Source organism: Pseudonaja textilis, chromosome 6 (assembly GCF_049901715.1).
Source record: "Pseudonaja textilis isolate UNSWEBS1 chromosome 6, rPseTex1.2, whole genome shotgun sequence".
In the NCBI taxonomy this organism is placed as follows: Eukaryota; Metazoa; Chordata; class Lepidosauria; order Squamata; family Elapidae; genus Pseudonaja; species Pseudonaja textilis.
Window position 1 is genome coordinate 26058057 of NC_141995.1, and position 22800 is coordinate 26080856.

Below are 22800 nucleotides of genomic sequence, written 5' to 3' on the forward strand. Positions count from 1 at the left end.
TCGGCCCCGTCAGCTGAAAGGGCGGGAGGGGGAAAGTGTCGCCCAGCGGCGGGAGGCACCAAGAAGCGACAGCGGGGATCTCTCGGTCGTCATAAAGTGCCTTGTTTTTTGTAGCGCGGCATCTCCACTCCCGCCGATGAGGTGGTGTAGTTGCGGGATTTCGTGAGGAGGAGGAAGCAGCGCTCAGTCTTTAATGAAAAGAAAAACTCGGGGTGACGTGATAGCAGTGTTTCAATATTTGAGGGGCTGCCACAAAGAAGAGGGAGTCAAGCTATTCTCCAAAGCACCTGAGGGCGGGACAACAAGCAATGGGTGGAAACTAATCAAGGAGAGAAGCAACCTAGAACTAAAGAGAAATTTCCTGACAGTGAGAACAATGAATCAATGGAGCAACTTGCCACCAGAAGCTGTGAATGCTTCAACGCTGGAAGTTTTTAAGAAGAGATTGGATAACCATTTGTCTGAAATGGTGTAAGGTTTCCTGCCTGAGCAGGCGGTTGGACTAGAAGACCTCTGAGGTCCCTTCCAACTCTGTCATTCTGTTATTCAGTCCAGAACTGGAGGAGAAGTATTGCATGTATGTAAAAGTATCCGTCATGGTTCAGCTGTTCTCCTATCTCATGGTTCCCCAAGTGTAGACTAGAGTTGGTGGTCTGCAAAACCCTTTCAAGGATCCACAAATAAATATTTTAAAATTTCTAATACAATATACAGGGATAGATGTCACCCTCAAACCAGAGCTTTGTGGATCCTCTGTCATGTTTAGGATTGTAAAAAGGTCCAGACCAAAATGTTTGAGAACAGCTGTCATAGCTTATTGACATAAATGAAACAAATGAACAACAGACTAGTTAGGATTAATATAATAGTACTTTCTTTATCAAATTGAAGATTCCTATAGTCAAGTAAAACTTGAAACAGGAGAAGAGCCAACAGGGCAGAATGAATGGAAGTTGTTTCAGGAAACCAAGGCTGTCCCTTGAGATGAAACTACAGCTACCTAAAATCAAAGGCACTTACCTTCCCCAACTACCGTTTACACACCTCAGTGATGTAGATTGCAGTGCTGAAGCCCTCACTATAATGTCTGGTAGTTTTAGGGCAAGAATTAGTGATTTTTCAAGTGACAGCAAAGGTCATTGCATTTGTGCAGTTTATTCACCTCAACCCCCACCCTGAAAGCCAGCCCAAATTAGGAAACTCTGTTTGCTAAGAATGTCATTTCTGTTTGATGATGGAAATCATGGAGGCTTAAAAAAAAAGTTCAAAAAATCATTAATTTCCAGCATCAAGAAGAAGTGGTGATTAAATGTAGTACATTCCAGCTGTATATTCATCTTCCAGCTGTCTACATTAGTTTCTGAGTCTAGTTAGTGGTCAAAATCACAGAAATTAGCCAGGTTTATTTATGCTTACATGAACTTCCCAAAATACCTGCATTCAGTTTATGTAAGGTTGATTTTGCCATTTCCTGTCCCTGTCTGTCTCAGACATAGATATATACTTAAGCAAAGTATCCTGAGTCTTCTGCAGTCATGGAACAAATGACCATGGAGGCACAGAGCCAGCTGGGAGACCATGAATTACCATAGCCAATCTATCTGGTAGAAGGGGTACTTACCAAATTTGCAGATGATACTAAGCTGGCAGGAATAGCTAACACCCAAGAAGATAGGCTCAAGTCTCTGTCTTCAGTTGAATCCATCTAACAAAATTAATTCCAATTAGAAGATCCCTACGCAAAAAAACCCATACCATAGACGGTGAAAGGGATACCTTGGGGGAGTCTTAGTGGACAACCAGCTAAATATGAGCCAGCAGTGTGCAGCAGCCACCAAAAAAGCTAATGCAATCCTAAGTTGTATTAACAGAGAGATACAGTCAAGATCAAGGGAAGTACTAATACCATTCTATAAAGCCTCAGTAAGACCACACCTAGAGTACTGCATCCAGTTTTGGTCATCACACTATAAAAAAGATGTTGAGACTCTAGAAAAAATACGGAGAAGAGCAACCAGGATGATTAGGGGACTGGAGGCTAAAACATACAATGAACGATTGCAGGAACTGGGCTTGGCTAACCTAATGAAAAGAAGGACCAGGGGAGACATGATAGTGGTCTTCCAATATTTGAGGGCCTGCCACAGGGAGGAAGGGGTCAAGCTATTTTCTAAAGCATCTGTAGGCCAGACAAGGAATAATGGATGGAAACTGAACAAGGAGAGATTTAACCTGGAAATGAGGAGAAACTTTCTGACAGTGAGAACAATCAACCAATGGAACAGCTTGCCCTCGGAAGTTGTGGGAGAGCCATCACTTGAGACTTTCAAGAAGAGATTGGTCTGCCATTTGTCAGAAATGGTGTAGGGTCTCCCGCTTGGGCGGGGGAGGGGTTGGACTAGATGACCTACAAAGTCCCTTCCAACTCTGATTATCTGTTATCCTTATTGAGGAATAACCGTAGCTATTGAAACAGCCAAATCTGATAAGACATAATGCCAGATGAAATGCCAGGAGAGTTTTTTTTTAAAAAAACTTCTTTCATAGATTACTCCCCCCAATACATAGATAACTGATAATTCGATAAAAAATGCCTCACGGCAAAGTCTTACATTATTGACATCTCTTTCAGATAAAGAGGAAAAATAACTGGATATCATCAGTATTTTGATAATGCCATCTTTGACAGATAATTGACTTTACTCACTGGCTTCATATAAATGTTTAAATGGTTGAGGAATCCCACAGTACTGCGGGATTGAGTAGAACTACCACTACCCTTGCTATTCTATTCCCAATATGCAGAAATAATCCTATGTGAAAAGAGTGATTTTTATTTTCTCCAAATGTCAGTACAATAAGAGTACTTTCTTTTCCCTGTGCTCGTCTTTCTAGCTTTGTGAGAAAAATTGTGAAAGAAAAAAGTCTAATGGCTTTGGCAAAATTTAATTAAAGGCTTGCTGTGAGCTAGGACAATGTTTATGTCCAGGTTATTTGCTAAATTAGCAAAGCCTATTTTCTATATGTTACACATATATATTTTAAAATTGTTTAGATCAAAAGTTAGAAATGCTTTTTTTCTCATTTGACCTGTCTCCAGTTCTCAAAGCACATGTTCAGAGTTGTTTGATGCCTTCAGCTTCATCAAATTTCTACTTGATCATAGGATATTATTTAAAACATCACTTTTCTATTTTTAATATGATTGAAAATATTTTGTAGTAGAATTCTGATATTTTTATACCCATTGTTCAACTTTAAACAATTGTCATTCTCAGGCACTCTTTGTAACAATAAGTTTTGATACAAGTAATTCATTATATTATTAAGATTATTATGTTTGTTTTAATGAATTAGTAAAGATTAAAAAGGCACTATGTGAACTTTTAATGTATTTTTTATTTTATTTCCATGACATTGTTTTCATGCAATTAAAAAAAACACTTGTTACAGATTATAAAGTAACAAGCATGGTTACACTCATGTTATGTACTTGATAGTTCAATCATTTACAATCCAAGGTACATTTGGTTGAACTATATATATCTATTTCTATCTATCTACACACACATACACACACACACAAATACCATTCCACAATATAAGTGCCTTACAACTTAAATATTAGTTTGATTATTGCATACTAATAAGTTTGTGTTTAATTATGAAATATATGTCATGAACACCATAGTAGATAGATATCGAATAATATGATTCATTTAATATGATTCTTATTCTCTACTTACAGATTTCTTATTCTAGAAATTGCAGCACAAGTTCTATAGGAAAGACAATTTATGTTGCCACAAAAGTACACTCATTACATACTCTAGTACACTCATGGGTACCATAAACAAATAATCATGTATGATTCATAATGACTATTAAGAGAGGTAGTAAAACTGTCATTATAAATTCTTAATACAGGATGATAGTTCCAAAACAAGTTAAGGATATTAATGTATAGCATAAAATGCCAATGCTAAAATTCAAAATTTACATAAAATATTTTAGCTTGAATCCAAATTACCTAATGTTCACATAGTTTCTGTTGGAAACTATAATGCCAACATTACATGGGAAGAACATATATGTATCTTGGTATTGCTCTATACCTGTTTATAGTTGAACTTAAAGAAACATAAAATACGAAATTAATATTAGAAATTAATTAGAAATTGTAAATACAAATATCACAACATAACATTCTGTGAAAATCTAATGTACTTGAATTTAAGAACAAATCATGATGCTCTGTATTAGTATTCTTGAACAGTGGTCTGTCAGATACATCTGGCTTAACAGGAGGATAGTCATCACATTCCATTATAGTAATGATTAGAAGTTCAAAATGCATGTTGCAACAATAAGTCTTGGGAAACTATAAGCTTCAAGCAAGAAATATAGGTCTTTCATTCTTCTGATACGTTGCGTGGCAAGTTCCACTGGAAATTGATACATTTCACATGAAGTTTTTAAAATTTATGGATCATTTGTGTGCATAAACTGAACAGAATATTACTGCCTACAATTGTTATAAAATGTTATGCTAAAATGGTAAAAATCTCCAATTAGGTTCAGATTGTAGAGTTATTATGAAATTATTTAATTTGATTAAGTAAACATAGAATAACTTAAACCTTCCATGAACATTCATTCAATTGTAAGAGTTGCTTTTTATTCTCACCCAACAAAATGAGGGGAAAACATTAGGGCCTCGAAACCCTATTCATCTGTCCATTAATAGTATGTATGTATTTATATTTATTTGATTTCCATAGCTGCCCATCTCAGTCAATGACTCTGGGTGGCTTAAAATTCAAACACCTATCCAAAAACTGAACAAGAGGGCATTTCATGTTCAGGGAAGCAAAAATAAGTATCACATTTAAAAATGAGCCGGATCAAGCCTGCAGAGAAAAGCCTTCCAGCAAGAAATCCACCCTGCCCCCTGCATTCCTATGAAAGAGGTAGCTGGGCAGCGGTTTCAGATGCTGCAACTTCACCATTCCATGCCTCCCATTCCTTGGTCGCCTGATCCCTAACATAACGCATTCAATCTGCCCTGTTCTCTTTAGTGGCCACCTATGCACACAGATACAGCACAATGGATAACACACACTGAAATGCATTGCTTTGTTATACAGAAGAAAGTACAGGGGCCTCTTAGGTGGGATTGTCGGAAGACAACTTGGAAAGAATTCTAGAAGCCATGCTGTGCATCCTTTCCCTGCCTTGTTTCTACAGAGCATATACTCTTTTTTATTTTAATACAGATTTTATCTGTTATGTGTTACTCTATTCTAGAATTTTTATTTTATTTTTTATTTTTAATAAACTTTATTAAACTTTGAAAACTGAATTCAGAGCATACACTCTATATGTGTTGGCATGTAAGGAATTTGCAATCCTGATGACTGCATAGAAGTTATATCATGTATTTTTCTCAGTAATACAGCATTTCTGATCTTGCCACTGTCTTATTCTGGGATGTTCTTTTCTCTTTCTTAGTCTAGCCTGGACATTTGTCTCCTTACCAAGTAATAATCAGTTTGATCCTTACCAATGCTGAGTGGGCATATATTTGCCTATCCAGATTTAATAAACACAGCAGCTACAATGCCAGCAGGTTGGCTGACAGTTTAGTTTCCGTTGAATCAATTGCAAAATGTTACAGGTACATACATGTCCACAAATCATAGGATTTTTTTAAAATTTAGAATTAATATCCTCTGCAAATTTGCTCACTAAGATTACTAGTTAAATATTTTTTTTCTAAAGGAAGATAGCAAGAGGGGTAGCAACTTGGTACATTATGGGAACTCCTTTTCGATTCGACTTCCACAGGCTTTCTTTGGAATTACTCCAGAATCCTATCTAGATAACACTTGGCAGCAGTCGACCCAGGCGCCTGCGATCCAATTCCCAAAAGAACGGAAGAGCTGCAAGGGCGTAACTGATCGCTCGCGCAGCAACTTGGACTTCGGAGTCCCGCGGTTGCAAAACCCGGGACACGAGCTGTGCGCAGTGTGATCCCCGGCAGCACACACCTGCGCGACCTGCGAGGAGGAACATCCAATAAGAAGCCCGCCCGGGCGGTGGGGGAATCTCGTGGAGAAAAGGTGCCCCGGCTGCGCCGAGCATCTGGGAGCATCTGGGATCCGCCGGGAAGACGCGCGTTCGCTCGCCCCGCCGCTGCCCAGAGGCAACAAAGAAGGCGCGACGTGCCATTGTTGCGCGTGACGGCTGCGGAATTCCCACGGTGGCTGGGCGATGAGGCTCCGGCTGAGAGGCGCCCTGAAGTGTGCCTGCCTGGGCGCAGCCTTCTCCTTGGTGTGGTACATAAGCTTCCACAGGACTGAAGGTGAGAGCAACCAAAACTGGGGGGGGGGGGGGGCGGGATTATTGGAAGGTTCCCAACTGCGCTCGCGTGGAGACGGGCTTTGAGCCTCATTTTGTTCCCGCTGGAGGGGAGAACTCCAAGAGGAACCCAACTTTCAGCTCTCCAGCAGTAGTTGCTGCCGCACGAACAGAGCGGGCTCCCCAAGTTTGCACTCCCACCGACCATGCCATTCTCTCTCGGCAAGCAGCTCCTGAAGTTGCGCTCCACTGCCGACCGCGCGCTCTCTTGAGGGAGAAGAAACCGAAGTGCTGCCCGGTTAGCTTTCGGGATCTGGGCTCCTTCGAGGCGGTGGGAGCTCTGCCTTTATTGTTTGTTGGCTTTGGTCTCTGTGCGAAGAAGCTCTTTGCTTCTTGAAGTTATAGCAAAGCAGTTGTATCCCTGGGACACGCCGCGAACTTGAAGGTACCAATTCGGGTGTTACAAGGAAGGACGGAGCAATACTTTGGTTCAGATGCAAATACAATACTTTTACACCCAATCTACGGTAACTTTCCCATTAAAATCTAAATGACATCCAAGTAGAATGGCAATGGCCATGTTTCAATACATGTGCCCAGTTTGATCTACAGCAGCCATAAATATTACCACAAAGGTAAAAACCTTCAAGAGTATTGCAATGTATGTTCATGAAACATGGAAGTGTACAATCAAGATGATTAAATTGTTAAATACTTTTCAACAATGCTGCTTGAAAAGAATCCTTCGGGTATCATATCTTGGCCACATCACTGATTAAGAGGTACTACAAAGATCAGATTTAGAATGTAACTACAGTATATTAATGTATTATTAGTTCAGCTGCAGGATATCTGAAAGTGCAGCAAATCCATGTATTTTTATCTCAGTGCAGAATACTGTTTTCTCAGCTGCACCCTTTCTTTCTTCATCCTGCTTCCAAAACTCTTCAGCTGGAAATTTAGCTTTACAATGCATTATTGCTCCTTTCCCTCACCTTGGGGTTCATTTGTTTTTGAAGTTGATGGCAATGAAAATTATTATTGTTTGCCTTCAGACAATTTTTTTTGAAGAATTGGGTAGTGGAAATAGCAAAGTTTTTCTAATAAAATGTTTTAAAAACCTGAATTTCATAGTTGCAAGAGAAAAGATTCCAACATTTCTGTGCCATAGAAGCCGAACAGATTGCGGTCAGCTACATATTTTTACAGGAAAACTCAACTCTGCAATTCAGGCATTCTTTCCAATCAAGTACATTTCTGAAAGAGAATGGTCTATACCATTCTAAAATAGTCTAAAATAAGTATTCTTATTTTGAAGTAAGTTTCACTGTAATCAATAGACACTTTGCTACAACACAGTTACAGAAAGCAATACCATTTCTGTGTTGTGCCAGCTATTTGGTTCGAAGAGAATATATGAATAATACAGACACAAATTTTGGAGCTACAGCCTTTTGCAGCTCACATTATATCTTTATCATATATCGGCAGACATATGTGTCTCTTTCAAGCAGTAGAGTACACATGTGATCAATGTTCAGGATATGATCAAGTGTGAAACATTATCCTATCTCATTTTATGGGGATATAATTGGGCATGAAGCTCCATATTCCTTTTTTCTCCTGGGATGATGAGGATAAGGAAAATATGGGTTGATCCTTTCCTGCAATGCATGAGTAATATTTAAGGCTAATTAAGATTATAAGATTTTGCATATAGCTGGCTCCTCCCATCCCCTTCAGCAGGTAAGCTGTCTGACATTTTTCCCCCCAGAAGTAAAGGTCCAAGGGGATGTTTCCTTTGAAGTGTACTCAGATACTGTAACTCCATATAAACAAACAATTGTCTAATTCAGAGGTTCAAATAAGATTCATTTAAATCATTTCCCCAACAAAATAGATACGGTGGGTGTGATTGATCCTTTCTTGTTAGCACTGAAAGCACCAGAAGACATGCATGGATCTCGCTTTTCAGGGTTGATGCAAATCATGCCTATCAGCCAAAACCCTTGTGGTACTTCAGCTTCAAAGTTAAATCTGCTGACAACTAATAATTAAGACATATTGTTTGTTTGAACTGATTCTTCTTTGTACAAATGATATCATATTCAGGCACACTAGCAATTTAATGGCATGAATCATCTATTCCAATTATGTCTAACTGTTGGGGGAGGCTGTTGGGGGAGGGCATAAAACAACCCCTTTCATCATTTATTTGGCATTCTAATTTTTGTTTGGTTTTTTAATTTGTTTTAATGGATACCCTTTGCTCTTTTAATCTGTTAAATCAAGGCTTTAGGATGGTTTTGGTCCTATTTTGTACTGTTTAACTACACATTTTAAATCTTTTAATTGAATGTATTATTCAAAATACAATAAAAATTGGTGCTTACAGTCCGTTTGGGTCTGGATGGGACAAAAGAGGCTAAACTGAACCCAGGCAAGGCAGAATTGTAGAAAGGATCACTGTAAACTGACGATAGCCTCTGAAGGGACTTTCCTTGAAAGAGCAACTCTGTGATTTGTAGAGATGTAATATTGGTTTTATAGATGCTGCACTGGATACTAAAAGTATCTGGATGCAATGCAAAGTACTGGTTTGATCTGTAAAATCTATATGGCTTGATACTAAAGTACTCACAGAATTTCTTTTTCAGCACAGAGGTGGTGGCCTTCCCAGCTTTTCTAGAGCAAGCCTCTTGCCAATATCGGTAAGAGAGGTAAAAGAGTTAGAGTTTAGAGGGAGTGTTGTTCTGCTATAGCTCCTGTATTGAGGCACCCTCCTTTTGAAATTAGATTGGCACCATCAGTTGTGGCTATGTAGAAACAGAGTTGATCTGGAGCAGGGGTCTCCAACCTTGGCAACTTTAAGCCTGGTGGACTTCAACTCCCAGAATTCCCCGGCAGGCATTTGTGAGAAGAATGGCTACTAATATTTACAGATTTATAATTGTTTGTTTCATTGGCTTTATATTTTTATTCTGTAAAATACTAGGAAACATTTTGGTTGAAACTAGTGGTATGTGAAATAAATAAATGCTTTGTGAAAGGCTTTCGTTAATCAGTTTATTTCTATAATTAATATTTGCTTTGGATTGAATTGATGTGTGAATTGATGTGCGTTTTGGCATATAAAATGAAGTCTTGTTTTTCTTCCTTCTTTGTACTGTATAACAGTGGCCCCCAACCTTTTTTGTGCCACGGCCCGGTACCGGCATCACAAAATGATCCGTGGCCCGGTACCAGCATCAGCATGCATGACAAGGCAAGGCGAGGCGAGCCGAGCGACCGGCCAGCCAGCCATCCCCCGCTTCTCCCTGCCACCTTCAACTCCTCCTTTGTACCTTTGTCGATGGGCTTCGCTTCGGGACGGCTTCGGGACGGTCACTCGGCTCACCTTGCCTTGGGTGCTGAAAGAATCCTCGCGCCTTAGTTTCGTTTGAAGCCCCCCCCTTCGATGAAACTTAAGGTGCGAGGATTCCTTCAGGACCCAAACACCGCTTTCCAACCGGAAAAGCTCACCTGGAAGCACTTTCTCGTCAAACAAGATGGCGGTGCCCAGCAAACCGGCGGCCCAGTAGGAAATGTTCGATGGACCAGTACCGGTCCGTGGCCTGGTGGTTGGGGACCCCTGCTGTATAAGATCCTCAATCAACTAGTATCTTTAGTTCCAAATGGATACATGGTGCTAGCATGGGAAATATGCATAGCACACCTTCAGTTTTACACGTATTATTGCTAAGGGTCAGTTCCACCAAAGAAAGGGTTAAAAAGTACATTATGAGGTCAGTTTTAAAGATGTGCCATTTATGAATCAGGAGTCGTGGGTGGATAAGTTTTAAATTTATTAATGTACCGAGAAAAGCTTGCATAAAAATAGCGGCTTTATAATTTGACATCAGTTTGATGTTGTCTGTCACATTAGTACTATAAATTTGTAGAATTTAGCCATGCTGCCTATAAATTGTGGGATTTATAGTACTCAAATTTTTGGAAGATAGTAATCTGGAGATAACTCTTAAATTATCATATACACTTTACTGTTTATAGAATGCACCCTTGATATTCTGTCACATTATCATACTACAGGGTTTTATCAGCACTTTGAGAATGGCATCTTGATATTGTAGACCATTAATTGTTTGTGTTTGGATTATCAGTATCTCCTGTTTCTTTTTTTCTTTTAAAGATTGCCTGGGGTGGAAAGTCCTGAACTTTAACAGCAAATTCTCAATACATCCTGCAACTATTTGCTACTATCTGCCTCATCTCCGGAAAAATGAATATGCTATTTACCCGAAAGTCATAACTGGACAGAGCAGAACCGGGGGTGAGAATAAAATTCAATATAGAAGAGAAATTGTGTAATCATGCAAACATCAGCATTTCTGGGCAGTTTTCTTTAAGGAAAGGAGTATTGTTTTTACATTATTCATTTGAGTGTGTATATCTGATTAAAAACAAATCTGTGAACATAAGAGATGATACAATATGTCCACATTTGAAAGTATGTTGCACTTAGTTGCTTATATGAAGAAACCCTATTAGGGAATTGCTTAAAATCCTAAATTAAAGATGAAAACAAAATACAGAAGCTTGGACTGTTACCTTTACCTTTCGTTCAGTGCACTGCTTAGATAACTGATATTATTCTATTGTTTTTTTTCACTAACTTCAAGTGAAAGTTCAACCTGAAAAGTGGCAAATTGCCCAAATTTCTTGGTAATCTATTTGACTCAGCAGCATACTAGTCCTGCTTCTTCTAGGTCAGGTCACTGCATTTGACCATATTAATTTACTAGTGATTAATTTCCATAAAAGTGTACGTTATCAACAGCTTTGCACAAAGCTGCTGCAGTATTCTGTTGGGATGGTGGAAATATAGTACTATTAAGATGCACATATTTCCTGCTGACATCTATAAGAAATTACAAAACTTCCAGGACTAACAACAGGTAGTTCAAAATACAGATATTCCTCTACTTACAAAGAGGTTAGGCTCTAAGAGGCTATTTATAAGTATATTTTGTTGGTAAATCAAAACAAGCATAAAAAACTTGTACACTATATAGCTCTTACCTTAAGTACCAACGATCAGTATGAGTGCAGATCAGGAAGTGGAAATTGTGAGTGGAAGTTGGAAGAAGGTGGGAAGTTTATGGTGAATCATAGACATATGTGGTGTGCTGTAAACTAACACTTTCCTGCCTTCTTCTAACTTTGGGGACTTCTAAATTGAATTGTGCCCAGGTTTGTTTGTACTGGTGAAAGTTTACTTGAAAGTTTGTAAGTAGAGTAACGTCTGTAAAGCACCTAAATAATACAAGATAGATTTCTTGGGTATATGTAGCTTATAAATTGAAAAAAAAATCAAGGAACGATCTATGAAAAATGATATTATTTGTGAATTATTGAAATAATAATCAAGATGCTATACACACCTTTTACAGTCACTTCTTTTTACAGATAGTCCTCCACTTATGATCACAGCTGAGCTCAAAATTTCTGTTGCTAAGCGAGATAGTTGTTAAGTGAGTTTTGTACCATTTTAAAGACCTCTCTTGTCACAGTTGAGTGAATCACAGTTGTTATGTAATAACATGGTTGTTAAGTGAATCTGGCTTCCTCATTGACTTTGCTTGTCAGAAGGTCACAAAAGATGAGGTGATCATATGACACCAGGACACTGTAACCATCATAAATATGAGTTGGTTGACAAGAATCTGAATTTTGATCCTCTGTTCATGGAAATGCATCATCAGTCATAAATGTGAAAAATAGTCATAAGTCTTTTTTTTTCAGGGCCATGTGTAACTTTGAGCAGTCACTAAATGAACTTTGTAAGTTGAGGACTACCTGTATGCATTTTTCTAAAAAATATTGTACAGACTTCTATGGAAGTTCCCAAATAATAAGTTTTGTTATTTTTGATGGTTGCTTATTTTAGATATTGTTATTATATAAAATAAAATAATTTCTGTATGTTAGTATTCCTAGTAATTGGTATATCATCAGTGCGAAGAAAAAAAGCAAGTTATCTGATGAGTACATTGGATTCCCTTTTCAATGGAATGTCTAAATATCAGAAGAAAAATTGTGTGATAATTGTCCTTATAGCAGAGGTAAGATAAAATGAAATGATTCATTTTAGCTAACAAAAAAGGAAATATTGTAATTTATATCCATTATTATATTAGTACTCTGCAATTGAATATTAATCAGAATTTATGGAAGGATTTTTAAATTTCATTTTCTCCATCAACATGTTCAAGGTCTTTTTGTAAATGCTATGTTCTCTCCCTTTATGTTTTGTGTGCAGTTGTGTGTGTACCTTTTAGTCACCATTAATTCCTCATAACTACCTGGACAGATCCTTGCATCCATCTTTCTTGGAAAGATTTTACTTGTTTGGCATTGCCTCTTCCCTACTTCTTTCCCTGAAAGAAGTGACTGATCCCAAAGTCACCCAGATGGCTTTGAGCCTAAAGTGGAACTGGAATTCACAGCCTTCCAGTTTCTAGCCAGGTGCCTTAACCACTATAGCAAACTGGGTCTTTTTTATATTTTATTATAGATATTATGATATTCAAAATCATTACAAATAATTCTTGAATTTGAAAAATGCATAGCTGAGTTATCAGTTTTGAATTATTCCTCAGTTGTAGATGCAAGATTTCTATTAAAAATGTTGAATGGGTGGATTATAATGTGATGTTATATATTGGATTTATGTAGCAGATAATGAGTATTTCAGAAGATATGCCATTGCAACTGCGATAGTAACAAGACATTATTCATATATTATTATATATATATCTTTTAATGTTTAAAATGACATGAAAATTATACTAATACAATTCCATTACAGTCATCTGCCTTTAGTAATTATATCAAAGTAAACATTAAACACATTAAGTAATATTAAATTTACACCAGTTGTTTAATAAATCAAATCGTTATAAAAGTATCAACAGCAGTAATATTCTTTATGAATTGCAATTAATATAATAAGAAACCTTCCTTATTTAATAACTTTTCTCTGACTTAAATGTTCAGATCAAGTAATTTTATGGGGGTGTGGGAAGAAAGAGGGGAAAGAGAATGAAAAGTTTAAGATTTGAAAAAACAACCTAAAAAAAGTTTGAAAAATAAGTATAATATTAGAAAGCAACAGAAGAGGGGATTACAGAAGAGAGAATTAGAAGTAGAGAGACAAGGGGGGGAAAGGGGGAGGGAGAAGAAGAAAGGGAAGAGGGAAAGGAAAAGAAGTTATAAAGGACAGAAACAAGATATAGAGAAACAGGGCAAAGGTATAAGAATTGAAAGTATTAGCCTGTTTAGAGATAATGGGTGAAAACTTAATTATAAAAGGGATTCTGCAAAGGGACATAAGATAGTATTGTTATATTAGAAATAATCTTTGAAAATATGCTTAAAATGATGGATCAAATATTTATTGTAATCTAGTGGAATGCTTGTTAATAAACAAATGAAATAAAGTGAATGAGAGAATTAAATTAGGAAAGGATGGGAACATTTTAATTATTATTAATGATTTATAAAATATAAGTGAAGAGAAATATGGAAAAAAATTAATTACGGAAAGTCTGTAAGTGTTCCCAAGGAAGTATGATATTTAATTGAAAAGAAATGTTAAAGATGTTAATGAATATTAATGATAGAATTGAATTGGAATGGAATGTTTTATTTACATATATATATAATCTTTTTTTAAGAATATAGTGTGTATTTTAAGAATGTACCAAGCAGAATTAGATTGGAAGTTATGTATTATATTGAATGTTATAATCTTAAAGGTATACATTGAAGTTTAAATAAGAGTTGAATGGATAAAATTAAAAGATATAAAGGCGTCATACTCCAATTAGTAACTACAGGAGAAAATTTGTTTAATGAGAAAAAATAATATGAAATTAAAATAGGACAGATAAAAGTATAAATATAATGATTTGAATTGAGATGAGACAATCAAAATAAAGTTGAGAAAATTAAAAAAAGGAGGAAAACTATGTAGAAAATGTAAAACAGTAATAAGATACAGAATAGAACACAAGAATGAGCATGAAATTTAATTTGTGTCTGTATGAAGAAGTGTAACCCGGGACCATGCTATTTTTTTTAAAAAAAGATGTTTTATTTGTGTTATGTTTTTTGTGTGAAAACCCAAATAAAAATTTCACACACACACACACACCCAAAAAGGAAAACATGACATGACAGCATTGCTTAACGATGACAGTTCCGGCAGTCTCAGTTGCAGTTGTTTGGCAAAGACTGTGCAGTAGTTAGGTGAGGACTTGATGCTTCTCCTGCCTTGCTACCCTTGCCTCCACTTCAGCCCCCCTCCCACTGATCTCCCTCCATCTCTGTCCTTTCTACCACCTTGAACTCTACCACCTCCACCTGCTCCGGTCCCCAGTTGAGTTTTGCCATCTTCTTCTTTCTGCTGCTAACAAAATGTGCTGAGGCAGCTGCTGGCCCTTCACAAGGCCTTAATGGCAGCAGGAGTACATGATAGTGCTAGATTGCAGGGCGGCCGAAGGGGCAGAGATTGGAGGGGTTGGGGGGGTTGTGTGGAGAGGAAAGTGATTTGAAGTACACACTCTGATTGCACATGGGGACAGGCTGTAAAGCATGAAAAAATTTGATCATGTGGCTACAGGATCACTACAATGGCCACGACGTTGAGCAGGGCTGTCAAACATGTGGGCTGTGGCCTGGGTGTGTCACACGCTGGTCACACCCATGCCCAGTTTAACACAGGGGGGAAAATCATGATACGTCACGTGACGCCACCGTAATGATGCAAATTTGACACCCTGACATTGAGGATCCAGTTGTCACTACTATTATTTCAGCACCATTGTAACTTTGCATGGTCACTGAATTAATGGTTGTTAAACAAGTAAGATATATTTCTTCCTACTATGCCTCGATTTAGGCATCAAGCATCTTAAAATGCAGTTTATTGAACTTGGCTTTTTAGCAAGCTTTTAGCAAATTTACCAGTTTGTTTTCTGCACGTTTTGCAGTCTAACTATACTCTATGATCCTATGCATCTACTTCATTATTTTACTTTGGTTTTGAACCAAATACAACGCATTCAGAAAGTATTCAGACCTCCTTCACTTTTGTCAATTCCGTTATGCTGCAGCCTGATTCTGCAGTTGTTGAAAATCATTTTTTTCTCATTAATTACACTAAGTACCCCATAATGACAAAGTAAACACAGAAGTTTAGAAATGTCTGTAAATTTATTAAAAAGAAAAAAACTGAAATATCACATAGGCAGAAGTATTCAGAGTCTTTGCAACAACACTTGAAATTTAGCTCTAGTGCCTCTCACTTCTCTTCATCATTGTTGACATGTTTCTATCCCTTGATTGGAATCCACCTGTGGCAAATTAAATTAATTGGACATGATTTGGAAAGGCACACACTTCTCTATAGAAGGCCTCACAGCTGACTATGTATACTGTAGCAGAGCAAAAGCCATGAGGTCAAAGGAATTGCCGGGAGAGCTCAGACAGGACTATTGCAAGGCACAGATCTGGGGAAGGCTACAATAAAATTTCTATTGCACTGAAAGTTCCTAAGAGCACAGTGGCCTCCATAATTCTTAAATACAAGAAGTTTGGTATATCCAGGACTCTTCCAAGAGCAGGTCACCTGGCCAAACTGAGCAATTGGGGAAGAAGGGCCTTAGTAAGAGAGATGACCAAGATCACCCAATGGTCATTCTGACTGAATTCCAGATATTCTGTGTAGAGATGGGACAGAATTCCAGAAGGACAACCTTCACCGCAGCCTTCCACTTATCTGGGCTTTATGACAGAGTGACTAGACAGAAGCCTCCTCAGTGCAAAACACATGAAAACCCACTTGGAGTTTGCAAAAAAGCACCCGGAGGACTTTCAGACTGTGGGGAACAAGAGTCTCTGGTTTGATGAAACCAAGATTGAACTGTTTGGCCTCAATTTTAAACATTATGTCTAGAGAAAACCAGCACTGCTCATCACCCAACACTGAAGCACAGTGATGGCAGCGTTCTTCAGCATCAGGGACCAGGAGACTGGTCAGAGATGCAGGAAAAAAAACGGCATGGAGCAAAGTAGAAGGATATCCTCAATGAAAACCTGTTCCACTGACTGAGCTTGAGAAGATTTGCAAAGAAAAATGACACAGAAAATCTCCCAATCCAGGTTTGCAAAGCTTGTCGTATCATACTCAAAAAGACTCGAGGCTGTAATTGCTGGCAAAGATGCTTCAACAAAGTGCTAAGTGAAGGGTTTGAATGCTTATGCCAATATGTTATTTCATTTTTTTCTTTTTAATAAATTTACAGACATTTCTAATATTCTGATTTCACTTTGTCATTATGGGATACTGAGTGTAGATTAATGAGAAAAAAATGAATTTCAACAACTGTATATTGTCTCTCTTCGGTATGTGTCAATTTTGGTCAAATATTTCAATCTAAGAAGATAATTTAAAGGTATAATATTATCTACTTTACATTTTACAATAATCTTAATCATAATATAATGGAAAATTAGACGCATTGTCTAGAGAGACGTTCCCTGTGGATGAGTCCAAAAGTTTGGAAGACTAAACCTCTAGTCCCAGTGACAGACCCAGATTGGATCTTTTACATATATTCTTAATGAAAAAGAAGGAATTGTGAAGAATAAATAAATCTGGTTTCAGAAAATAACATTTCTGAAATTTTCTTTAATTTTTCTAGGTGAACTCAACATACATTAATAGCATTGCAGAAAGTATTGAAGGAAGGTAAATCTTCAAAAATCTGAAAATATGTAATAGGTATTGCTTAAAAATCAACTAATACTAAATTTGATGTAATATGAAATTAATTGCATGTTACCTTTACTTTTTAAAAAAAATTCTGTAAGTTGTACTGCTACCTTTACTTTAAAAATTACAGATGCTAGACACAGTATATATGTAGTGTGTGTTTTTGTATATAGACATGCTCACACACAAACTCATACATTTTACACAGTTCAATTAGTTTTAAGGTAACAGAGAAGACCTGATTCATTCACAGAATCATAGAGACCCAAGAGGTCATCAATCCGCTCCCATGCATACTGCAGGATTAACTACATCCCTGATAGATGACTATCTATCCTCTGATTGAAGGGGAATAAACACTCCTTGAGATAACTGATTCCACTATCATAATGTTCTTCCTAATGTTTAATCTGTATCTATATATTTGAAGTTTCACTCATTCTAAGAAGCAAATTGCTTTTATGTAACATGTCAGAGACTGCATGCCCTTAGTTCCATAATCTAAATTGAATTAAGGCAGCTATTAGGCTTCTAGAGGAGGTGTGGCAAATTGAGAACCACAGCAAAGACAAACGAACCAGTGAGGAGTCTGGTTCCTTGGAAGCTCTCTTGATAAGGAGTGGATGGCAGGGCCCCCACACCAATAGTCTCCAGACAGCTATTCCTCACATTGTGACTGCAGGACTGCATGGCATTTTGCCATTTACTTGAGTGTTGGGAAATGATATTTCAACCATCCATCCATCCATTACATTTATAGTCCACCTGTCTTACCTCATGGTGAGACTAGTGTCTCACCTCATGGTGAGACTATGAGGTTTAAAGGTTCACAAGTCTCACTTTCTAACCACTTTTCTCATTAATTTCTTAGCTATTGGAGACCTTTGTATGACAAATTTGAAAATGAGTTTGTTCTCAATCCTGAATGAAAAACATTTTAATCATAAGGTTAAGGAATTTAAAGAATCTGAAATGAATAGGAAAACGTTAAACAAGATTTTGATCTTATAAAATTATAAATGAACTAAGGGTCCAGACAAAATTGGAATATTGAAACTTTTACAATAAATTTTTGGAATTAATTATAAAGTACAAATAGTTTCTCATGAGAAATAGATCCTATTTTGGTTTTTGTAAAACATAACGTAGATGAACAATTTCTTGATTTCAAAAACTGGATACTAGAAGAGACTAAAAATTTTAGGTAGGGGAAATATAATACAGGCTTAAAAGCTGATAAAACATTTTGACAATAAAAATACTGAAAAAATACTTTTGAATAATTAAATCAGAAAACAGTACCCACATATCAACAATGTCAGTAATGAGGTCTGTTTCTATGAATACACTATGTGCAAAAGATACCATGGAAGTTATGACAGTTGTTGAAAAAAAATTACCTGACAACATTGAGAAGGTATTGAAAGTGGACTTATAAGTGACAGGCCAAGAGAATGACTTAGTAAAGATGCATTAGATTTTATTATTATAATCAAAATTCTTAATCAAAATTTTAGTTATTTGTATCCTGACTTTATTAGTTTTACAAATAACTCAAGTTGGCAAACATATTCAACACACCTTCCTTCCTCCTATTTTCCCAGCAACAATAACCCTGTGAGGTAGGTTTGGCTGAATGAGAGTAACTGATCCACAGTCACCCAACTGTCACTCCCTCTCTCCCTCCCCTCTCTTTTTCTGTCATATATACATACACTGTATAAGTCTCTCTCTCTGTGTATATGTATATATGTGTATATATGTGTACACCCACACACACAAAGTGAATTAAGGTAGATATGTAGCTTTAAGTCATTTTCTCTGTCATACATTATTTATCCATGCACATTCCTTTCATTTACTTGATCAGGTGCTCAATGGCATCCATTGACAAAACTGAGAAATGCATATCTCTTAATGACTATCGTGTCATATAAGGTTTGATAGTCATTAGGTATAAATATTGTAATATAATATAATATTGGCATTATCTTCTGTTGAAGTCTTGTTAGTTGAAATCCTTCTAATTATCCTGATTGAACATATTTTGGTATGTTATGATTTTTGCAAATGTGGCAAATCACATCATTCTATCACATCAAATTATCATTCTCTCTCCCCCCCTCCCCCTCCTTCCCTCCTTCCCTCCCCCACTTCCTTGTGGGACATTGACAGTTTATATAGACTCCCTGGAAGAAAATATTGTTCTTTTCTTTCTTCAGCTTTCCAAATGAAGTTCTTTCTGGTGTTCTGGAAGTTATTTCTCCCCATGGATCTTTTTACCCTGACTTCTCCAATCTTAAGGAAACATTTGGGGATTCAAAAGAAAGAGTGAGGTATGAAAATGGGATGATAAAATGCTTGGATTGCATTTTCCTAGGTATTTTAAAATTAGGATCAATTTATTGATCCACAGTGGCATGGTGCTTAGAGTGCAGGCTACTTCTGCTGACTTTTGGCTGCCTGCAATTTGGCAACTCAAATCTCAGTGGCTCAAGGTTGACTCAGCCTTCCATCCTTCCAAGGTGGGTAAAATGAGGACGCAAATTGTTGGGGGCAATATGCTAACTTTGTAAACCGCTTTAGAGAGGGCTGTAAAGCACTGTAAAGCAGTATATAAGTCTAAGTACTATTGCTATTTCTTAAAATAGCATGTCCATTTTTGCATATACTATACCATAACCTTTTAATAAAACATAACAGTGAAACATGTGTTTATTGTCTCTGATTAACAAATACAGCAGCTACGAATAGAAGGCAGATATAAATAGAAGGACATTAATGAAAAGAAACTCACTCCAGTCAGCTTTAGAATAACATCAGTTTTGAAAATTTATTTTTTTTTAAAAAATAATCCCAGTTCTTGTCCCGCTTTAATTGGTTCACAAGAGCTTTTGGCAGCAGAATGCTCTGGATAGGCACCTCAGGTTTGCATTACTTGAATGGAATCTGTTTTGGATAGCCTCTTAAACGTATATGAAAGTGCAATTGGTACAACATATAAACAGCTTTTATGCTAACAGGGGAAGCCACTGGAATAATACTTCATCTAGGAGGTGTTTCAACAGAATTACACCTGCTTTGCTGGTGTTGCATGACTTCTAGTAAGATTATAAGTGTGGCTAGTGATGCATATGATTCAAGTCCTTGTTATTTTTCGTACGTCTCAGTAGATTAGGAAGGCATTCTTTCAACCCCGCCTCCTTGGAAAATTAAGGAGATAAAAATATTTTTTCTCTGTGGTTGCCCTAGTCCTTTGTTGTTGTTTTTCTCTCCATCTCAGCTGCTGGTTAGGATGGGGCCCTTTCTGTAACCCTTTTGGAAAAAAGTTAAGTCAGTAGTCTTCTGGGTCTTTTGAAGGTAGAATGCTAGTTCCATGATTGCTGTGTTTTTATTTGACTTTCATTTTATATATATATATATATTATGATTTTAGTTGGCTATTTTATTTTATGATTTATGTTTGTCAGTTTCATGTGTGTGAACTGCCCAGAGTATAATTGGCACAGCATATACATTGGTGGAAATAAATAAAATATAATAGAAATCAGGCATTTTAAAATTAGCCTTGTTACTCAAATATAGCAAGCGCTACTACAGCATAATGTAATGCAGCAGTCCCCAACCTTTGCAGCTTGGCAGCCCGGCCTTGGGGGGTGGGGTAAGAGAACTGGGTTGTGTGAGAGACAGGCCAGTGCACATAAACATGCAGCTCAATTTGTGTGAGTTGAGCTGCATGCGCTTGTGCACATGCACCGGCCCACTTGCACAAGTTGAGCTGTGTAAGCATGCTAGTCTGCTGTTCATGCAGCCAGTTTCAAATAGGCTGCACCCCAATAATGGGCCACCCCTGATGTAATACATTCATATAACTGGTGGAATTCAAAATCATGCCCCTTCATATTGATAAGCTAATGGGTCGCTATTTTCAATGAAGGAATACAGATGTCAAAGCTATAAGAAGCATTATTAACCACAACTGACAAATGCAGTCTGGATCACGTTGAGGCAGTTTTTTAAGGGGAAGTTAGCCTTGTCCAGGAAAACTAACACATATACCAGACTATTGCCTGCATTTCCAAGCAGATACAATAAGCTATACATATGAAGATCTTTGTAGAACAACATAGTGAAATTCTGCCCATTATATATGTTAGTCCCTAGATTTAAATGTTGGGCATCCTCATAATTTTTTTAATGATAAAGCTGATTATTTCTAGGTTTGAAGATTTCTGCTATAGTTCCTTGTTTTCAATATGAGAAAATTTGTTTGGCACAAAAACCAGAGATTCCCACTTCACCACTTCAGTTCTTCTATCTATTTTCTAGACCATAAATAAGATACAAAGCTGGTTTATTTGTTATCATAAAATGAGGGTTCTCCTAGTATTTTTTATGTGGAGATTCCAACTGTATAAAAACCATTTATCACAGAAGATTAATGGAGAAATTAAATTTTAGAAAAATATGGTAAAAGGATCTTGAAAGATGATATTAGGTGAATAAAGGATCTGTTTTCTGAAATGTCCAAGTCAGGTAGGAACTGACCCAATCTATCAGACTTCTAAAATATCAGATGGAGGAAATATTCTTGATAGTACTCAAAGCTGCTGAAATCCAAAATAATCAATAGGATTATTTTCTACATCACTATCTTCCAATTAGAAATAATCAAAACAATTTCCATTCTGAATTCTACCTAACAAAATAATTTGAATGGGTTTCAGCAAAAATATATTTGTCTTTATCTACACAGAAGGAAAATATAAGTATAGATTTGTAATTAACATCTTTCATGATTTTTTTTGTTTAGGTGGAGAACAAAACAGAATTTGGATTACAGTTTCTTAATGATGTATGCCCAACAAAAAGGAACATATTATTTACAGGTATGTTTCCATGACTTTATATAAATTGTTTAAATTGTGCAAGATTATGTATGTGTCTGTCTTCTACAATCTTTAGGTGTCAGATTTAGTTTTATTATTAAATAACTTGGAAGTACCTATTATGAAGTTAGCAAATCATATTCATGTTCAATATTCACAAGAGTGTTTAATAAAAGAATTGAATATATTGATCTAGTTTGCTGAGAATGGTAGACAATAGATGTACTAATGAACTGTCAGGTTGCAAGTTTTGCCAATGTGAACAAACCTGTCCACACCCAAAGCTTGGAAGAGAATGAGAAATATGTATGCAGTGCACTGGAAACTTTCCTATCTTTCTCTGACATCCAGGACCTTTTAGGTTGTAGTTGTGAATTGTTGCAGTATAGTTCTTACCTTACACAGGCAACAGCATTGTGGTAAAACCTGATGATATTCACAATTCCAGCATGGCACACTGGAAACTGATTCTTTCTTGCCTTTCCAATTTCTAGGTTGGAGTTGTGAATGCTATCAGGTTTTACCCTGATGCTATTCCTTATGTATGGTAAGAACTGTACTGTGCTTGTTGGACTTAAGAATAAAATGGATTTACAAAAGGCCTTTTGAAATATAAGCCATTCATAAGTAGAACATGATCTACTGCTTGGCTTGATTCTTCCATAGGGGCAACATGCAGGATTTTATTTTTTACATTGAAATTTGTTTGTTAAA

General features: G+C 36.8%; 1 protein-coding gene across 1 annotated transcript in view; it reads left to right on the forward strand.

Moving 5' to 3' along the window:
* Positions 1 to 6273: 6273 nt before the first annotated feature.
* Positions 6274 to 22800, forward strand: part of MGAT4D (MGAT4 family member D) — a 34738-nt gene continuing 18211 nt past the window's right edge. The window contains exons 1-7 of the mRNA XM_026697841.2: positions 6274 to 6364; positions 8261 to 8374; positions 10550 to 10690; positions 12349 to 12482; positions 17127 to 17173; positions 19420 to 19533; positions 22011 to 22086. Of these exons, the coding sequence (XP_026553626.2) occupies positions 6274 to 6364; positions 8261 to 8374; positions 10550 to 10690; positions 12349 to 12482; positions 17127 to 17173; positions 19420 to 19533; positions 22011 to 22086 (717 nt within the window). The remainder of the gene's footprint in view (positions 6365 to 8260; positions 8375 to 10549; positions 10691 to 12348; positions 12483 to 17126; positions 17174 to 19419; positions 19534 to 22010; positions 22087 to 22800) is intronic.